Source organism: Hippopotamus amphibius, chromosome 2, assembly GCF_030028045.1.
Source record: "Hippopotamus amphibius kiboko isolate mHipAmp2 chromosome 2, mHipAmp2.hap2, whole genome shotgun sequence".
Classification (NCBI taxonomy): domain Eukaryota; kingdom Metazoa; phylum Chordata; class Mammalia; order Artiodactyla; family Hippopotamidae; genus Hippopotamus; species Hippopotamus amphibius.
The window spans coordinates 165169879-165185063 of NC_080187.1; the positions used below are offsets into that span (position 1 = coordinate 165169879).

A 15185-nucleotide genomic window follows, 5' to 3' on the forward strand; every position below is an offset into this window, starting at 1 on the left:
TAATTATCTTTTTTTTTTATAAACATCTGGATTTGGTTTGCTTATATTTGGGTTTCTCCACATATATTTATCAGTGCGACTGCCCTATAATTTTCTTTCTTGGCTGCCCTCCTCAAGTTTTCACCAAACTTACACTAGCCTCATATAATGAGATAGGCGAATGTTTCATCAGGTTCTGTGTAGGAGCTTTTAGAAGACTGGAATGATGTGTCGTATGAAACCAGCTGTCTGTAAAATGGTCTGGACCTGCTGTTTTCTTTATGGGAATTTTTTTCTTAAACTACATATTTCATTTCCTTAATTGCTTTATCTATTTGAGGTCTAGTTTGAGGGTTCGTTTTGCTTGTTTGTTAGATTTTTTCCAGGAATTTTCCCATTGCATCTTCATCTTCACGTTTTTTGGCATGAAGTTTGTTCTTAGTGTTCTCTTATTTCTTCTTAATCTCTGCTATATCTATAATGTCCCTTCATCCATTCCTGGTGAGTTTTCATTATGCCTTCTCTTTTGTTTTTCCTGATCCATCTCATGAGAGGTTTATCTATTTTATTAATCTATACAAAGAATAACTTTGCTTATGTTGAACTTGTTTTGTATTTCTGTAATTATTATTCATTATTACTTTTGTTTTCTTAAAACCTTTCTCTTTTTCTGACACCTTAATTTGAATGCTTATTAGCTCATTGAATTTCTTTTGTCTTAATATAAGCTAAGGCCATAAATTTCCCAAAGGGTCCAGTTGCTAAATCCTAAAAGTATTGAAATGTATTATTTCCATTTTTTCAGTTTTGTGTATTTTTAAATTTCATTATAATTTCTTTGAAGTTGTTTGGAAGTATGTTTTTAAGTTTCTAAGTGTATGGAACAGTTTTTAGCATATAGTTTTGTTACTGATTGTTAACGTAATTGCATTGTACTTAGTGAATATGATCTGTATGTTACCTGTCCTTTTAAATTTTTTGAGACTTGTTCTGTGACAAATGTGGTTCTTTCAGTCACATTGTTCAATCTGTTTTCACTAATCTTTTCTCTGTTTAACCTGTCAGTAATTGAGAGTTATGTGCTAACTCCTCCACTGTGACGCTGGGTTTATCGGTTTTTCTCCAAAGTTTTATTTTTCCTTTTTCATATTTTGAGAAAGCAATTATATCTTCCTGATGAGTTGAATCTTTTATCATTATCCAGTAACTCTCTTTGTCCTTAATAATACTTTTTGATTAAAGTCTAATGTTTATGGTACGTGTGGTATGTCTTTTTCCATGTCACTGTGTTTTTAGGTGTATCTCATAAACTGCATGTAATTGGAGTTTTAAAAAATTGAATTTCACAGTTTCTGCTTTAAACGGGCAATTTGTGAATTTCTTTATCCAACGTGGTATATATTTTGTTAGATTCATGTCTTTCAGGAGTTCTGGACAAGCGGCTGTTATTTCTTCAAATATTGCCTGTTTTCCATTCTTGTTAAACTTTCCTTCTGGGGCTGTGATTGGACAAATTTTCAATCTTTTTGTATTGTCTTTCATGTCTCTTAATCTTTTCTAGTTTTTTTTTCCTTTCCTTTTATTTCTTCTGCTTTCTGGGTGATTTCTTCCACTGTCCCTTCCAGTTCACTGATTCTTTCTTCAGTGGGGTTTAATTCAGTGTGCCTTTGCCTCTGCCAGGACCTGGGACCATTTAAACTACCTTCAAGAGATGCCATTTATCAACCCTACCTTGCCAAGGGCACAAGCTCACTTGCAGGTTCTTGTGTTGATATTGGTGTTGGTGTTCTCACTCTGATTTTAGCTCATGTTTTGTTTCATGCATTTTATGTTTGTTTGTTTGGGGGTGGGGGGTTGGCCTTGAAAAAGTCCCTTTCTTCAAGTCTAGCAATGCAGATTTTCTTTTATCCAGCATCTCAGTGTATTTATAGAGGAAGGCCCTTCAGAGACCCTAATCTGCCCTACTTATAGAAGCAGAAACACCTAGGAATGCTTTCCTAAGTTCTTATTTTGTTGTATTCATCTTATTTGCTTTAAACACACACACACACAACCGTCTGTACTAAATTTTCTTGTATTTAAATTAATGTTGCAGGATTTTTAAGAATATAATTTGTAATTTCTTAGCATCTTGTCAGTATGATTTAAATAGTTTTCATATGTCAGGTGTAATTCTCCCATCTTGTTTTAGAAAAATACAAAAGTACAATGGATTTATTCTTAACTTTCATAACTAAAAAATTTAACCCACGTTTTATAAATGTTAAGTTGTTTACTAAGCTGAAAGGTAAAAAATGGAACCAACTTTTTCTTTTGTAATAAAATGACAAGTTGAAGATAACTCTCTTTTCATCTAGAAATGAGAAATAGCAAGTGGTATTTTTCTAAAAGATACAAATGAATAAACATTGCCAGAATCTCTTAGAGTACCTGGAAACCTCATGCTGTGACAGCATCGTGGATTTATTCCAGTGGCACAGCAAAAGTAATTCCATTGAATTTCTGTAGTGCTCCAGGAGATGAAAACTCTACTCCATTTGATAGCATGGTACCTTCTTTGGCAAAGACTAGTAGTCCTTTAATAAACATTTGTTAGATGAGTGAACATCAGTAAAATGATGTCTTAATACCAGTAGTGAGAATGAATAGAAGATAAAAAAGAGTGCGTGAAAGTAAAAGAAGAGCGTGAAGAGAGGAGGGGATAAGAGATTTTATGATTAGAACTTCTGGGGAAACATTGGCTCAGCTTGTCCTTTATTAAAAGTGAATTTGTTTTATGGTTTTGTGTATTTTGATGATTCATTTTTATTTGATGATCACATTCCAGATCAAGTTTCTAACAAACACTTGGATTTTTCTCTAGGTATTTGTATCTTACGTTTGTTTCTTTGGCCTATTCCTTTTCTACATAATAGACTTTAGTTTTCACAAATGTAGCATTGTAAATTTTGGGGTTTAGTAAGAGTTTCAGCTTCTAGACAAAATACAGGCTTAGAAATCTTAGCTGAATATATAGTTTTATGAAGTATGATAGAAAAGATAGCAAAATAGTTTTCATGTGTGACACTTACAATTCTTTTAAAGTCACACATTATAAAAAATAATAAAAGTAGCACTAATGTTTACTAATTATATATAGCTATTTTATCTCTATATGTTGACATGCTGAGTATTTATACATTGTTATATAACTTACACACTTAAGATATATATATTTGTTTTACTTTAAGGCTTTCTTCAATACTAAAAACATATGGAAGTCCTTTGAAAACACCATCAGTAGTTTATAGACAAAGGCTTTATGAATTGTTGATTTTATTACCTCCTGAAACCTATGAAGGTATGTACCTTACACCGAAATGTTTTACTGTTTGTGGCTATTACAGTGCCTGGAAAGTAATACCTGAACAAATGAATTATGTGGCAGTTATTTAATGCTTTGTTTCTAGGAGGTTTAGGGAGTTCAGTCTTAACCCATGTGTTCACCATTTTATAATAAATAAGATACATTAAAAAAAAAAACCTACTTCTTCATTTCTTGCTATCTTCTTTCTTCTGAGGAGAAATCCCCAGTTCCACTGTGTAGGAGAGAATGAGTCACAAAGATCGGTCTTGATTCAACTCCAGAGTTTTCTACAGAATATATAATGCAAATCTATTAGAAATTTGGCCATTCCTGGTTTCCGTCTAGAGTTATTATCTATTGTACACATTCCCTTCCACTATTCCATTCTTAACTCTGCCCAGATAGAGGTTTAATCTTAAATGATTATATTTATACCAAGGTATAATTGATTTTATAAAGCTTATTATATAGGTTTTGCTTTTATTAGGCTCAAGATGGCTTTGGAATACTAGAATACTGCATTTTGTAAAATAAACTTGCCTCTATTTTACAATTAGTTCTAAAACCTTTCTTGTAAATTTAAGATACAGTTTTAAGAAAATATGTTGCTACTACTACTGAATAACTTAAGATGCTTGTTTTAAGAGGTAAAAGTTGAAAATGGCCCCTTATGGGAGCATCTGTGTTTTTTTTTTTTTAATATTTATAGTTTTCAACCAACCATATTAAGTTGATTGTTTTCTCAAATCTACTTCTTGTAAAAATACTGCATTTATTGTTTTATATCTTTATTCTGCCAATAAACACAATATAATATATACCACAGTAGTTCAAAATATTAATACTAACTTATAACTTCTGTCTTGGCCTTTATCATTATGTGAGTGGTACTGTTCCTACCACCTCTCTTTCTGGTTCACAAATGACCTAGCAAAATGTTTGATATAAAATAAGAATTTTGTATTTACTTCTCTGGAAAAAAAGTGGATACACTGCCATTTCTCAGAAACTATATCAAAAAAATCATTTCTGTATGCCAGGTGCTATACTAGAAACTGTATATATTGTTTCATTTATCTTAAGATAATACAGTGAGCTAGTTATATTTTCCTCATTTGACAGATAAAAGCACAGAGAGGTTACAAAAACCAGTGCAAGTTTATATATCCAGTAAATAGTGGAATCAAGGTTAAAACATAGATCTGCTTCATGCTGTGCTGCCTAACCTTTTATGAGTAACCTCGTAGAGACTTAATAGTCAAAGCTTAGTGATAGGTCTGTCTCATTCTATGCTATATCTCAATATAAAAGTTAACCTGCTAGAAACCTAATAAAAGGCTTAATTTCTGTGTTCCATAGCTTAGATAACTGTTAGGTTCTGGCAAAAGTAAGTCCCTTCAGACTTTTACATCAGTTTTTACTGTCATATTTTGAAGTTTATTTTCAAATTGCAGATAAAAAATTGAATTTTTGAAGTCTTCATTAAACATATAGGAATATTAGAATATCAACTTAAAATCCACAGTGTATCTTCTGATAAATGATACTATAAGTCTACAAAATCTTGTACTATCTTCTCAGAATTGGAGTTTGGGAATGCAATCAGAAGTCTTAAAGGAAGAATGGATATACTAGTGTATAGATTTGAAATCAGTTCCAGTGTGTTCACTGGGAGACAGAGTCAGGAATTACTATGAACTTTTTGAAAAAAAGAAAATCTACGTTTACCCTCTTTGTCTTTTTCAAGTGTATCTGTTTTTCTAACATGAATTAAAGAAGAAGCTGGTTTATAGAAAAATGAAAATATGGATGTATTTTATGTTTCAGCCAAAAATAACAATTTGCCATTTTATATGTCTTTTTTCCATACCTACAACTATGGAAATAGAATTAAGGAATTTTTTTCCTTAAGGACTTTTGATTTTTTTTAATGATATTCTATTTAATAGATTCATATAATGGGTATGGGCGCATAACAATCAGAACTATCAACTGATGTTTTAAATAACTTAGCTCATAGTATAATAATAACATAGCAATTTCTAAATCTAACACAAAATGAATAGTAGTTGTTAATGTTATACATCTCGTTAGCTTAGAAAATAATGCTAAGTAACAAGACAGTTTAGTTTTGATGTTATCAGTTACTACAGTGAGATCAAAAAGTAAGCTTACAAGACATAGTAAGAAATTGCATTTGTTACATGGGATGTATTTAAGAATTTGTGTAACTTTTGAGGAGTTCCCTGGTGGCTTAGTGATTAGGATTCTGGGCTTTTACTGCAGTGGCCCGGGTTTGATTCCTGATCAGGGAACTGAGATCCTGAGAGCCACCTGGTGCAGCCAGGGGAAAGGGGGGGAATTTATATAACGCTTCATCATGGTTGTCCAGCAAAAGCAGACTTTTGTCATAATAGTTGCTTAATTTTCTGAAGCTTATGAAGTAAAAGTTGGGTTCTTAATTTTTATTTCCTATCTTAGTTTTGTTACAGATCTTCTTCAAGTATTTTGATTTCTCTACACTGAAAATTACTCCTCATTAACATCAGAAAGTGATGTATTCCTACAACAAAGCATATTTGCATTTTAAAATTGAATCATCTTTAAGCACTTTGTTCAGGGACAGTTAGGCCAGCAGCCACTTTAAATGAGATATGGAGATTTACCACTGTTTTCACATTTGGCTGTAGTACCATACATACCTTGCATATCGTACTACCAACAAAACTATTTTTCTGAGTATCGTATTACTGGTAATTAAACTAACAGACATTCCTTTAAGCAACTCTGGTTTGCTTCGTTAAGTTTTTATTGATCCCTGTCCACGGTCCCCAGTTCCAGTGTGTAATCTCTCCTTTCTATAAACATAGCAGTACTTCTGTTTTCATCCTCTATGAAAGTGAGTACTTGCTACCTTCATTTTATAGTTAACGTGTTTCCTGTATCTTATATCTTCTTGAAGGGAGGATTATATATAATAACATCTTTGTATATTTTATTAAACACAGCATCCTAAACACAGTTTGAATGAATGAATGATTGAGCATGATAGTTAAAAGCTCAAGTTCTGAAGGCTGGACTGTCTTTGTTTCAGTCTAACTGCCATGTACGTGCTGTGTGCCCTTGGACAATTAACAAACCCTCTGTTTTTGTTTCCTCACCTATAAAATAACAGTGCTAACTGGACCTCATGAGGTGGTTATGAAAACTATATGTAAAACTTCTAGGACATTTTCTGACACATGTTATATCCTCAATAAATATTTGTTGTCAATACTCTTACCACTACTAATAATAATACAGAAAATAATGGCAGGTGAGCCCTTCCTATCACTTCTAATAAGTAGACTCACTCAAGTCTTCATTTCGTTCTTTTTTTTTTTGGCTGCATTGGGTCTTCATTGCTGAAAGAGGGCTTTCTCAAGTGGCAATAAGCAGGGGCTACTCTTTGTTGTGGTGCACAGGCTTCTCATTGCAGTGGCTTCTCTTGTGGTGGAGCACGGGCTCTAGGTGTGCAGATTTCAGTAGTTGCAGCATACAGGCTCAGTAGTTGTGGCACACGGGCCCTAGAGCACGTGGGCTTCAGTAGTTGTGGCCCATGGGCTTAGCTGCTCCTCAGCATGTGGGATCTTCCCAGACCGGGGATTGAACCCGTGTCCCCTGCCTTGGCAGGTGGATTCTTAACCACTGTGCCACCTAGGAAGTCCCTAGTGATTTTTAAAACATGAAATTATGATGAGATTGTTTAAAGTGTCCTTAACTCTACTGATACCCGATGAAATATTTATAGGTGAAATGATATGCATTCCAGGGATTGCTTCAAAATAATATGGGAAGTGGTGAGAAAGTAGATTGGGGGTATAGGTGAACGAGGTTAATCCAGCTGGCTAGAATGAGTGACAGTCATGTGCTGGGGTGGTGAGGAGTTAGTGTGTCATACTGTTATGCTTGCTTTGTCTGCCTTTATATCTATTCCTCTTTTTTCATTCTGTTTTTATGCTTTACGTCATTTCATCTAAAAGTATGCGTGTATGTATACATACATAGTCTTTGGCTGTGATAGATTAAAGTTAGCTGATACGTAGATTAAAGTTCAACCTGGGTTTTTTTTAACCACATTCTCAGACCAGTTAACTGCTATTACTAAACTGCTAATTGCTCTTTTTCTCTGACTCCACAGGAAACCTCTGTGCTATCCTCAGAGAGCTGGCTGCTGACCTGACTGCCCCTGATATACAGGTGGCAGCATCCACATTTTTACTTCCACCTCTCTGTCATCAGGATGATCTTCTAATATTAAGTCCTTTGCTACAAGAGACTGACCATAGATTTATTGAAGAACAGGTATGGTCATTTTTCACTAACTCTTGGGTTGATTCAGTCTGTGAGCAGTGGTTTTATTTTTATTTTTATTTTTTGCCTGCGCCTTGTGTCATGTGGGATCCTAGTTCCCTGACCAGAGAACAAACGCTCGCCCCCTGAAGTGAGAGTGTGGAGTCCCAGCCACGGGACCACCAGGGAAGTCCTGAACAGTGGTTTTAAAACCTTATATGTAATTTTGGTTTTTTTCTTTTAGCTCCTGCTTGGTAATGGTATTGCTTGTGGAAGTCTCGAGTATGACCCTTACTCTATTTACGAGAAAGATGTAGAGGGAGATTCAGTGCCTAAGCCTTTACCTCCAACACTATCAGTTATTAGCTCTGCAGTCAAGCTCTTTGGAGTTGTATGTGCTCATGTGGGAGAAGCTCAAAGGTAAACCATCTTCATTAGTTCATTTATCCTGAAATAACATTTCAGGATTGGTGATTGATTGAATGAATGCATAATAGAGGACCGATGGATAAGAAGGATGTTGTCAAAAGTTCTCATTAGTATAAAAGATTTCTTATAAATGACAAGTGGAGGTAAGATTAAAGGCTCTTGTTTATTCACCCAGCTAATTTTTAATAAGAAGTAATTAAGTTAGATTAGATCAAACTGAAAACTACTAGGCACTATTGTGGATGCAGTGCTTTTCCCACATTAGCTTCTCATCTAGCTGAAAATACAAATAAAAAACTCAGTGACACAAGAACAGTGATTTATGAGCTATTGTTACGAAGTAAAACACTGGTTTTTTTGCTTACACAAGGTCTTGTAGGCCTTCTTACCTTGGAGGCTTTATCAAGCCATTGTAGGCCCACGGATTAGTCTTCAGTTTAGTGGATTTCAAAAATTAGATTAAAACAGGTTAGTCTTCAATTTGGTGGATTCATTTCACTCAAAATGAAGTTTGGTTTTTAAAAATCAGAGGCTTCTAATAATTTGTCATTGAGAATGAGTTTCTTAATAACTGGATAGTAACTTTCTTGGGGGTCAAAAAACACTTATCATGTCTAGTATTCAGGAAATTCTGTTTCTATCTGAGATACTTTATGTGAAGTGAATCTCTCCCATAGGCTGTGCTGGCTAACAGTTTGTAAATTATTAACTATCCTCATTCATTCACATTCATTCATTCACATTCATTCACATTCATCTGTCTCTCATGCTAGACCAGCAACAATGCATTTGACTAGATCATAGTTTTTATATCATTTTATCAGTTATCTTCTAGAGAATACCAATCAGGTAAGGAATTTACCTTGGTCTCTTTGATGAAGACTCACAAAAATATTTGAGTCTTGTCAGCAACACATTTCTGAAACAGGCTTTTGGATAGTTTACTTTCAGTGGATAGAAAAATGAAATTTAAAAAAAAGAGAAGAAAAGTGAGTAACATTTATGTTGATTTTTTAATAGCTTCATGTCTTTATTTAAAACGATAGTATTGATAGTATTTACTCAGTATTATAGGGTATACACATATTTTGAGATTAATTTCAAAAGATGATTTGAAATTTGTTTATAGCCTATAGTTCATTGTATATATTGTAACTATACAGTTTTGGTTATATTTAAGATAATATATGACTAAATTATAAATGAATGCTATAGCACTAAAAGATGAGAAGAAAATCACAGGACTGGAATTTTCAAAGAAGAATTGATGAGGAGGATGAGATTTGTACTGCTCTGTAACTGCACTATTATATAGTGCATACAATGAATTTAAAATAATTAATTTCGATTAATATAGCAATCACTGCAGTAGATGAGACATGGGTAACCTTGTGGGCAAAAGATTTAAATTAAGCATGACTTAAATTGTCATTTTAAATAACTCCACTAAAACTTTTTCATAGATCTCAGATAAGAAGTGAAAAAGAAAAGTATACTTCTTATAAGCTTTCCTTTTAAAAAATAGATTTTATTATTCTCCTGAAGAAGGTAGGTTTTTTTGGTTTTCTCTTTTTTTTCCCCCCAGATTTACTACCCAATTCCAATTACAGTTTCAAGGAGATGGTTTCTTATTTCTGTTGTTTAAAGTTTAATAAACTTTAAAATGTGCCAAATTTCTTTTTATCCTACCTGAATGAATATGATACATAGATTGAATATTTAAGGGAGGAGAGGTTTTGTATGTTTTGATAAAAAAAAGTCGAATCCTGGTAAAAGCAAAACATTCTATTTGGGTTCTAATGGAATGAAAATAGTAGGCAGTGGTTTGGAGAATTGTAAAGCAAGTGGTCTGGCAGGAGCCCAGATTCAGCAACCATCAGCAGCCCCCAGTGGGTGCCCTCAGAGCACCACAGAGAAACACAGTTAGGAAACATTGTTCTGGGACGTCAGACTGTATAATACTGATAGCTGTTTAAAATTATTTCAGTACACGTAGACTCTAAAAAATACAACAAACTAGTGACTATAACAAAAAATAAGACTCACAGATGTAAGAGAACAAACTAGTGGTTACCAGTGGGGAGAGGGAGAGGGAGGGGCGATACAGGGGATTAAAAGGTACCAACTATGATGTATAAAATAAGCTGCAGGGATATATCGTACAACACAGGAAATATAGTCAATATTTTAAAATAACTATAAATGGAATATAAGCTTTAAAATTGTGAATCACTATATTGTACACCGGTAACTTATATTATACATCAACTACACTTCAGTTAAAAGAAAAAAGCAATAGCACAGGAGTCCAAGAGGAAAAAGAGAAAAAGTAAATAAAATTATTTCAGTACAGTAGTTAATAAAATGGGATTAATGTTTAGGGAAATAAAACAAGAGTTATTAACAAAGTGTATACACTGTGATCCCAGTTTTCTAAAAATGATATCCATATACCTGGGGTGGGATGGGGCGGGGGAGAGACTAGAACAAAGATGCCAAAATGTTAGTGGTGGCTCTTTCTAGGTGGTGGGATTATGGGTGAATTTTATTTTTCTTTCTGTGCTTTTCTGAATTTTTCAAATTTAATGATGAACAGAACCTCGAAATAAGGAAATAAATATTTAAATAAAGACTACTTAGAGTTACTGTGGTTTTCCCCAAATTTTTAGTGATCCACCATGTTTATTATATTCTCTGATTTGATTTTATGTATGTTGCTTTCCTCAAGTCCTACACATGTAACTTCACACTTTCCTTTTTTTCTGACTTAGCTTCTTCCACAGCTGGGTTTTTTTAAAGCACAATACCCATATCTATTCTGTCTTGGTAAAAGAATTGTCATTTGGAGCAGAACTGTATTTGGGCCTTGTGACCTCAGTAGAATGATAGAGATTTATGGGGTCAGAGATATTATTGCAAGTACGTTAGAGCTGAGTAAAAGTATACCCTCGTGCCATCTTCAGCCAGTCCTGCCCTGTTTTCACTCACTGAGTGCAGCTGTCTTTTATGATTGTTCAGCAAGCACATTTGACTGCCAGCTACATGCCCGTCCAGATACTAGAAAGGTGAAGATAAATTATAAGGCTTATGCCTGCCACAAGGAAAAAGTATTCTTAAGCATTATTTCAGTTCTCCTGATTTGAAGGGAGAGAAGGAGGGAAAGGAAGTTCAGAGCTCTGAAGCAATGTTTTTTAAACATTGGAAGAAATGGTGGGAAGAAAATGGGGTGATTTATTTCATGGTTACATATCTTTACTTTCAACACTGTGTTGTAAGGACATGAGAAACAATTCACAGAAGCTACGTTAAAACCTTATGGACACATTCAACCCCAGACCAAAGGTAATGTGCATATTCCTCATAGTTAGAATTGTGAAAATAAGAAATTTGCTCTCTACCAGTAGGAGAATGGTTGAATAAATTGTAGTATGTGTGTAGTAAAATTTGGCTTCCTGAAAATTATCAAAGAATAAAAATGATTTTAAAAGTGCTAAAGAGGTAATGTTAAACGAGAAAAAGCAAGTGTAAAAACTGTGTTATATATAGTATGATCCCAAGTACTTGTTTAAGGTATAGTTGGGGTTCAAAAGGCTGTGCTGCTTCTCATTAGCTAACGTCAATGCTACCTTTAAAATGAAGGAATGTATTTGAATCCAACAAGTCCTGTTATTAGGAATAAAATGTTGATGCAAGTGACTTTTAAAGTATTCTTTGCTTAGAAAATAGTTGCCAAAATAGCTGAATTTGCCCAGGTAAATCTATGTTAAATGATACATTTGTTGTTATTTTTTCACAAAATAATGCTTCTCCCCCACTGTCATAATGACACATAATCGGAATATTTTCACATTGGTTGTGATATAGTTTCGTTTCCTAAAATGCTTCAACGCATTCGACAACAGTTATCTCATTTTAGTAGTTTCAACAAAATGCAACAAAACAAATTAGTAGTGGATACTCAGTACTGTCCTTTGACTTACTTTATCTTTAAATCTTGTTTCTGATTTTAGGCTTCTTATATTAGAACAGCTTTTGGACAGTATAAAGCATACAAAAGGAGCTCGTCAACAAGTAGTTCAGTTACATGTTGTTTCTTCAGTTTCTAGTTTCTTGAAGGTAATTCTGTTTTTTAAAAATTCACGTTGGCTTGATTTTGTTTTTTACCTAATGTATGTTAAGTTTGGGTTGTTTTTTACATATTTCAGTATGTGGCTGGCTCTAAGGGACATTTGGGTCCAGAAGAAATGAGAAGACCTGTCCTCACGTTGGTCATGGGTGCCTTAGAAAGTCCCAACCCCCTCTTGAGATGTGCAGCTGCAGAGGCATGGGCTAGATTAGCCCAAGTGGTTGATGATGGAGCTTTTACTGCTGCATTAGCTCAAGTTAGCTTTGACAAGTAAGTGAATTTCTTATTGAATACTCATGGGCTATGTGTCAAAACTGGGTATAGCTTTTTGGTTTGTTGGAACTTAGGAAACTTCATTCTGATAGTTAACTTTAAAAAATTAAGAACTGTGTATACTTTAAAATAAAGGAGAACTCCCATCCCCACCCCCTGCCTTGGTCTGCTTCTCTTAGAACATAAAATTGGCTTTAGTTTTACTAGTTCTTTGGCTTTGGTTTTCATATGAGAAAGATCACTATCTATAATGAGTGATGTACTAGGCCATCAGTGGCCTCTGGGAGTAAGAGGCTTATGGAGTTTTATGATGTAAAATATAGATGATAGGTAGTAAGAACAATCTACTGGAAGGAGAAAGGCTGCAAATCAGGAAACATAAACTGTATTTTCATTTCAACCAGCTTTGTAACCATGAGAAGGTTACTTAATCCTCTCAACCACTTTTCCTCTATTTCAAATAGAAGGTTATTAATACTACCGTGCCTATGAAGAGTGTTAAGGTAAATGAGATAATAAATACAAAAGTAGTATGAAAAATAACACTGCAAATAAAGTTCATGGTTATATTAGTTATACATATATAAAGTTATATTATTACTGGTGGCAGTAATGCACGTGGCACTTTCACCTGCTAATATACTGAATATGTGTGTCTTGATTTGGTTATGAGCTCAACGTCTGATGTCAGATTACTAACTTGATTGAAATCCCCACTCTTCCATTTAATAGTTGGTTACTTTGTAAGAGTCACTTTGGCTAGAATGACTAGGTCATTTTGATTTCCTCATCTATTAAAAGGAAGTGATAATATCAATAGTATGAATCTTAAGATTGTCGAGCAGATTAAAGGACCAAATATAAAGCACTTAAACTAGTGTGTAATTCATAAGAAAACCCCTAATAAATAATAAATTCTCTTACTGTATTTAATTTTTAAATCAAAGTTCTTGAGTTGGAACTCTCTTTATATGGAATTAGAGTATCTCAGCAATGAGAGTTTTTAAAATACAACTTAAAGTAATGATGCCTGCCATATGAATTTAGTGTGGTATATTTCTGAAAGACATTGAAAGTGTTTATATTTAAATAATTATTAATAATAATAAAGACATTATTATTTAAAATGTTTTTCTTTTCAAGATACCTTTCAGGTTATTTTAGAATTTTTTTATCAGTTAACAGTAAATATATTTCTAAATTTTGCAATTATTCATAAAAAAAAGTTTGACAGCGTGCATGCATTGGTTTTGTTTCAGTAATTGTCACTTATTTTTGTTTCCATAATCAGACTGAAATCAGCAAGGGACGCGGTTACCAGAACAGGACACTCATTGGCTTTGGGATCCCTATATAGGTATTTAGGAGGAATAAGTTCTTCTCAACATTTGAATTCTTGTGTTGGAATCCTTTATACTTTGTCTCAGGACAGCACTTCTCCTGATGTACAGGTAAGTACTTCATGTGATACCTTCCTTGAAATTCTTGGTTTATAGATAATGCAGATTCTGTTTTTATTGACCATTACTAATTTATAAGATAATTCTTGCTCCATAACAAAATCAAAGCCATTGTTAACCTTGATGGATTTTTAAAATTCAACTCTCACTATCTTTACTTCATACTCAGCGTCTAAAGTCAAATTCAGTATCATTTTCTGAAAATGGATCTCCCTTCCATCTTAAAATAATGTCTCCTGTTTTGTAGAGCTTAACAGGTACCATGCATTGTATTACATTCTTCTAAACATATGAAAATATTTAATCCTCACAGTAATCTAGGATGTGTATTCCCATTATACAGAAAAAACCACTGTGGCTTATAAAAGCTAAGTAACTTGCTCGCAGCTAAAAAAGCTAATATATCATGCCAGGGAATCCCAGTGTTGACATTTTTTAATGTGTTGATGTGAGGGAAAATGCATTTGAATTATTTTGATAAAGAGATAACATTTCCCTATATTGCTAAGCGTTTTTTTTTTTTTAAGAAATTATATTGAGATATAATTGACATACAATAAACTGCATATATTTAAAGTGTACAATTTGGTATTTTTTTTCTTATTAGTAGTGTATATATGGCAATCCCAATCTCCCAATTCGCTAAGTTTTATTTCTCCCTTATTTACCAACTTCTTTGTCTGAAATGATATACAACAAATGTACGAGAATTGGGTAACAGAAACAAGGAAGGATGAAGATCACTGGTTGTATGTAGCCTGTGCCACCAGAAGAGAGCTTTGCTTTCCTGTATCGATAATTTAGATTAAAACTATGTAAATATCCACATACTTATGAAATGAGACAATTACCCAGATAAGTCACAGGTATAAAACTATTTTTCTGCAATGAGTTCTCACAAAAAGAGATATCAGGAAATAGTAATTAATCTCAGACAACTACCTTAATTCTCCAGTTAGCACTTGTGAAAACAGCCTTAGGAAATGTGAGTGTAAAAATATAATAAAAACTATCTTCAAACTTTTGCTTATGAACCACCTGAGAGAATTTACAAAACCATGTGCTCCCTCGAACATTTTAAGTTGACGTCTAAAATTTTTCATCATAAATTTAAAGAGTGGCAAAGTGTATCACAAACATTGAAATTTTAAAATAAAACCATTACATCACCTTTTCAAGCAAAAATAAATCATGGAGTCAGGTGAAGCACATAAGTCATGGACTCTGAACTCGTGTTCTT

General features: G+C 33.5%; 1 protein-coding gene across 8 annotated transcripts in view; it reads left to right on the forward strand.

Moving 5' to 3' along the window:
• The window catches only part of HEATR5A (HEAT repeat containing 5A), a 92572-nt gene that overhangs the window by 42207 nt on the left and 35180 nt on the right, over positions 1-15185 (forward strand). For all 8 annotated transcript variants that reach the window (XR_009051235.1, XM_057720913.1, XM_057720917.1 and 5 more), the window contains 6 exons: positions 3210-3319; positions 7506-7669; positions 7902-8077; positions 12097-12202; positions 12292-12482; positions 13777-13936. Coding sequence is in view for 7 of the 8 variants with exons in the window: in XM_057720913.1 (XP_057576896.1) it covers positions 3210-3319; positions 7506-7669; positions 7902-8077; positions 12097-12202; positions 12292-12482; positions 13777-13936 (907 nt within the window). In the remaining variant the exon portion in view is untranslated. The remainder of the gene's footprint in view (positions 1-3209; positions 3320-7505; positions 7670-7901; positions 8078-12096; positions 12203-12291; positions 12483-13776; positions 13937-15185) is intronic.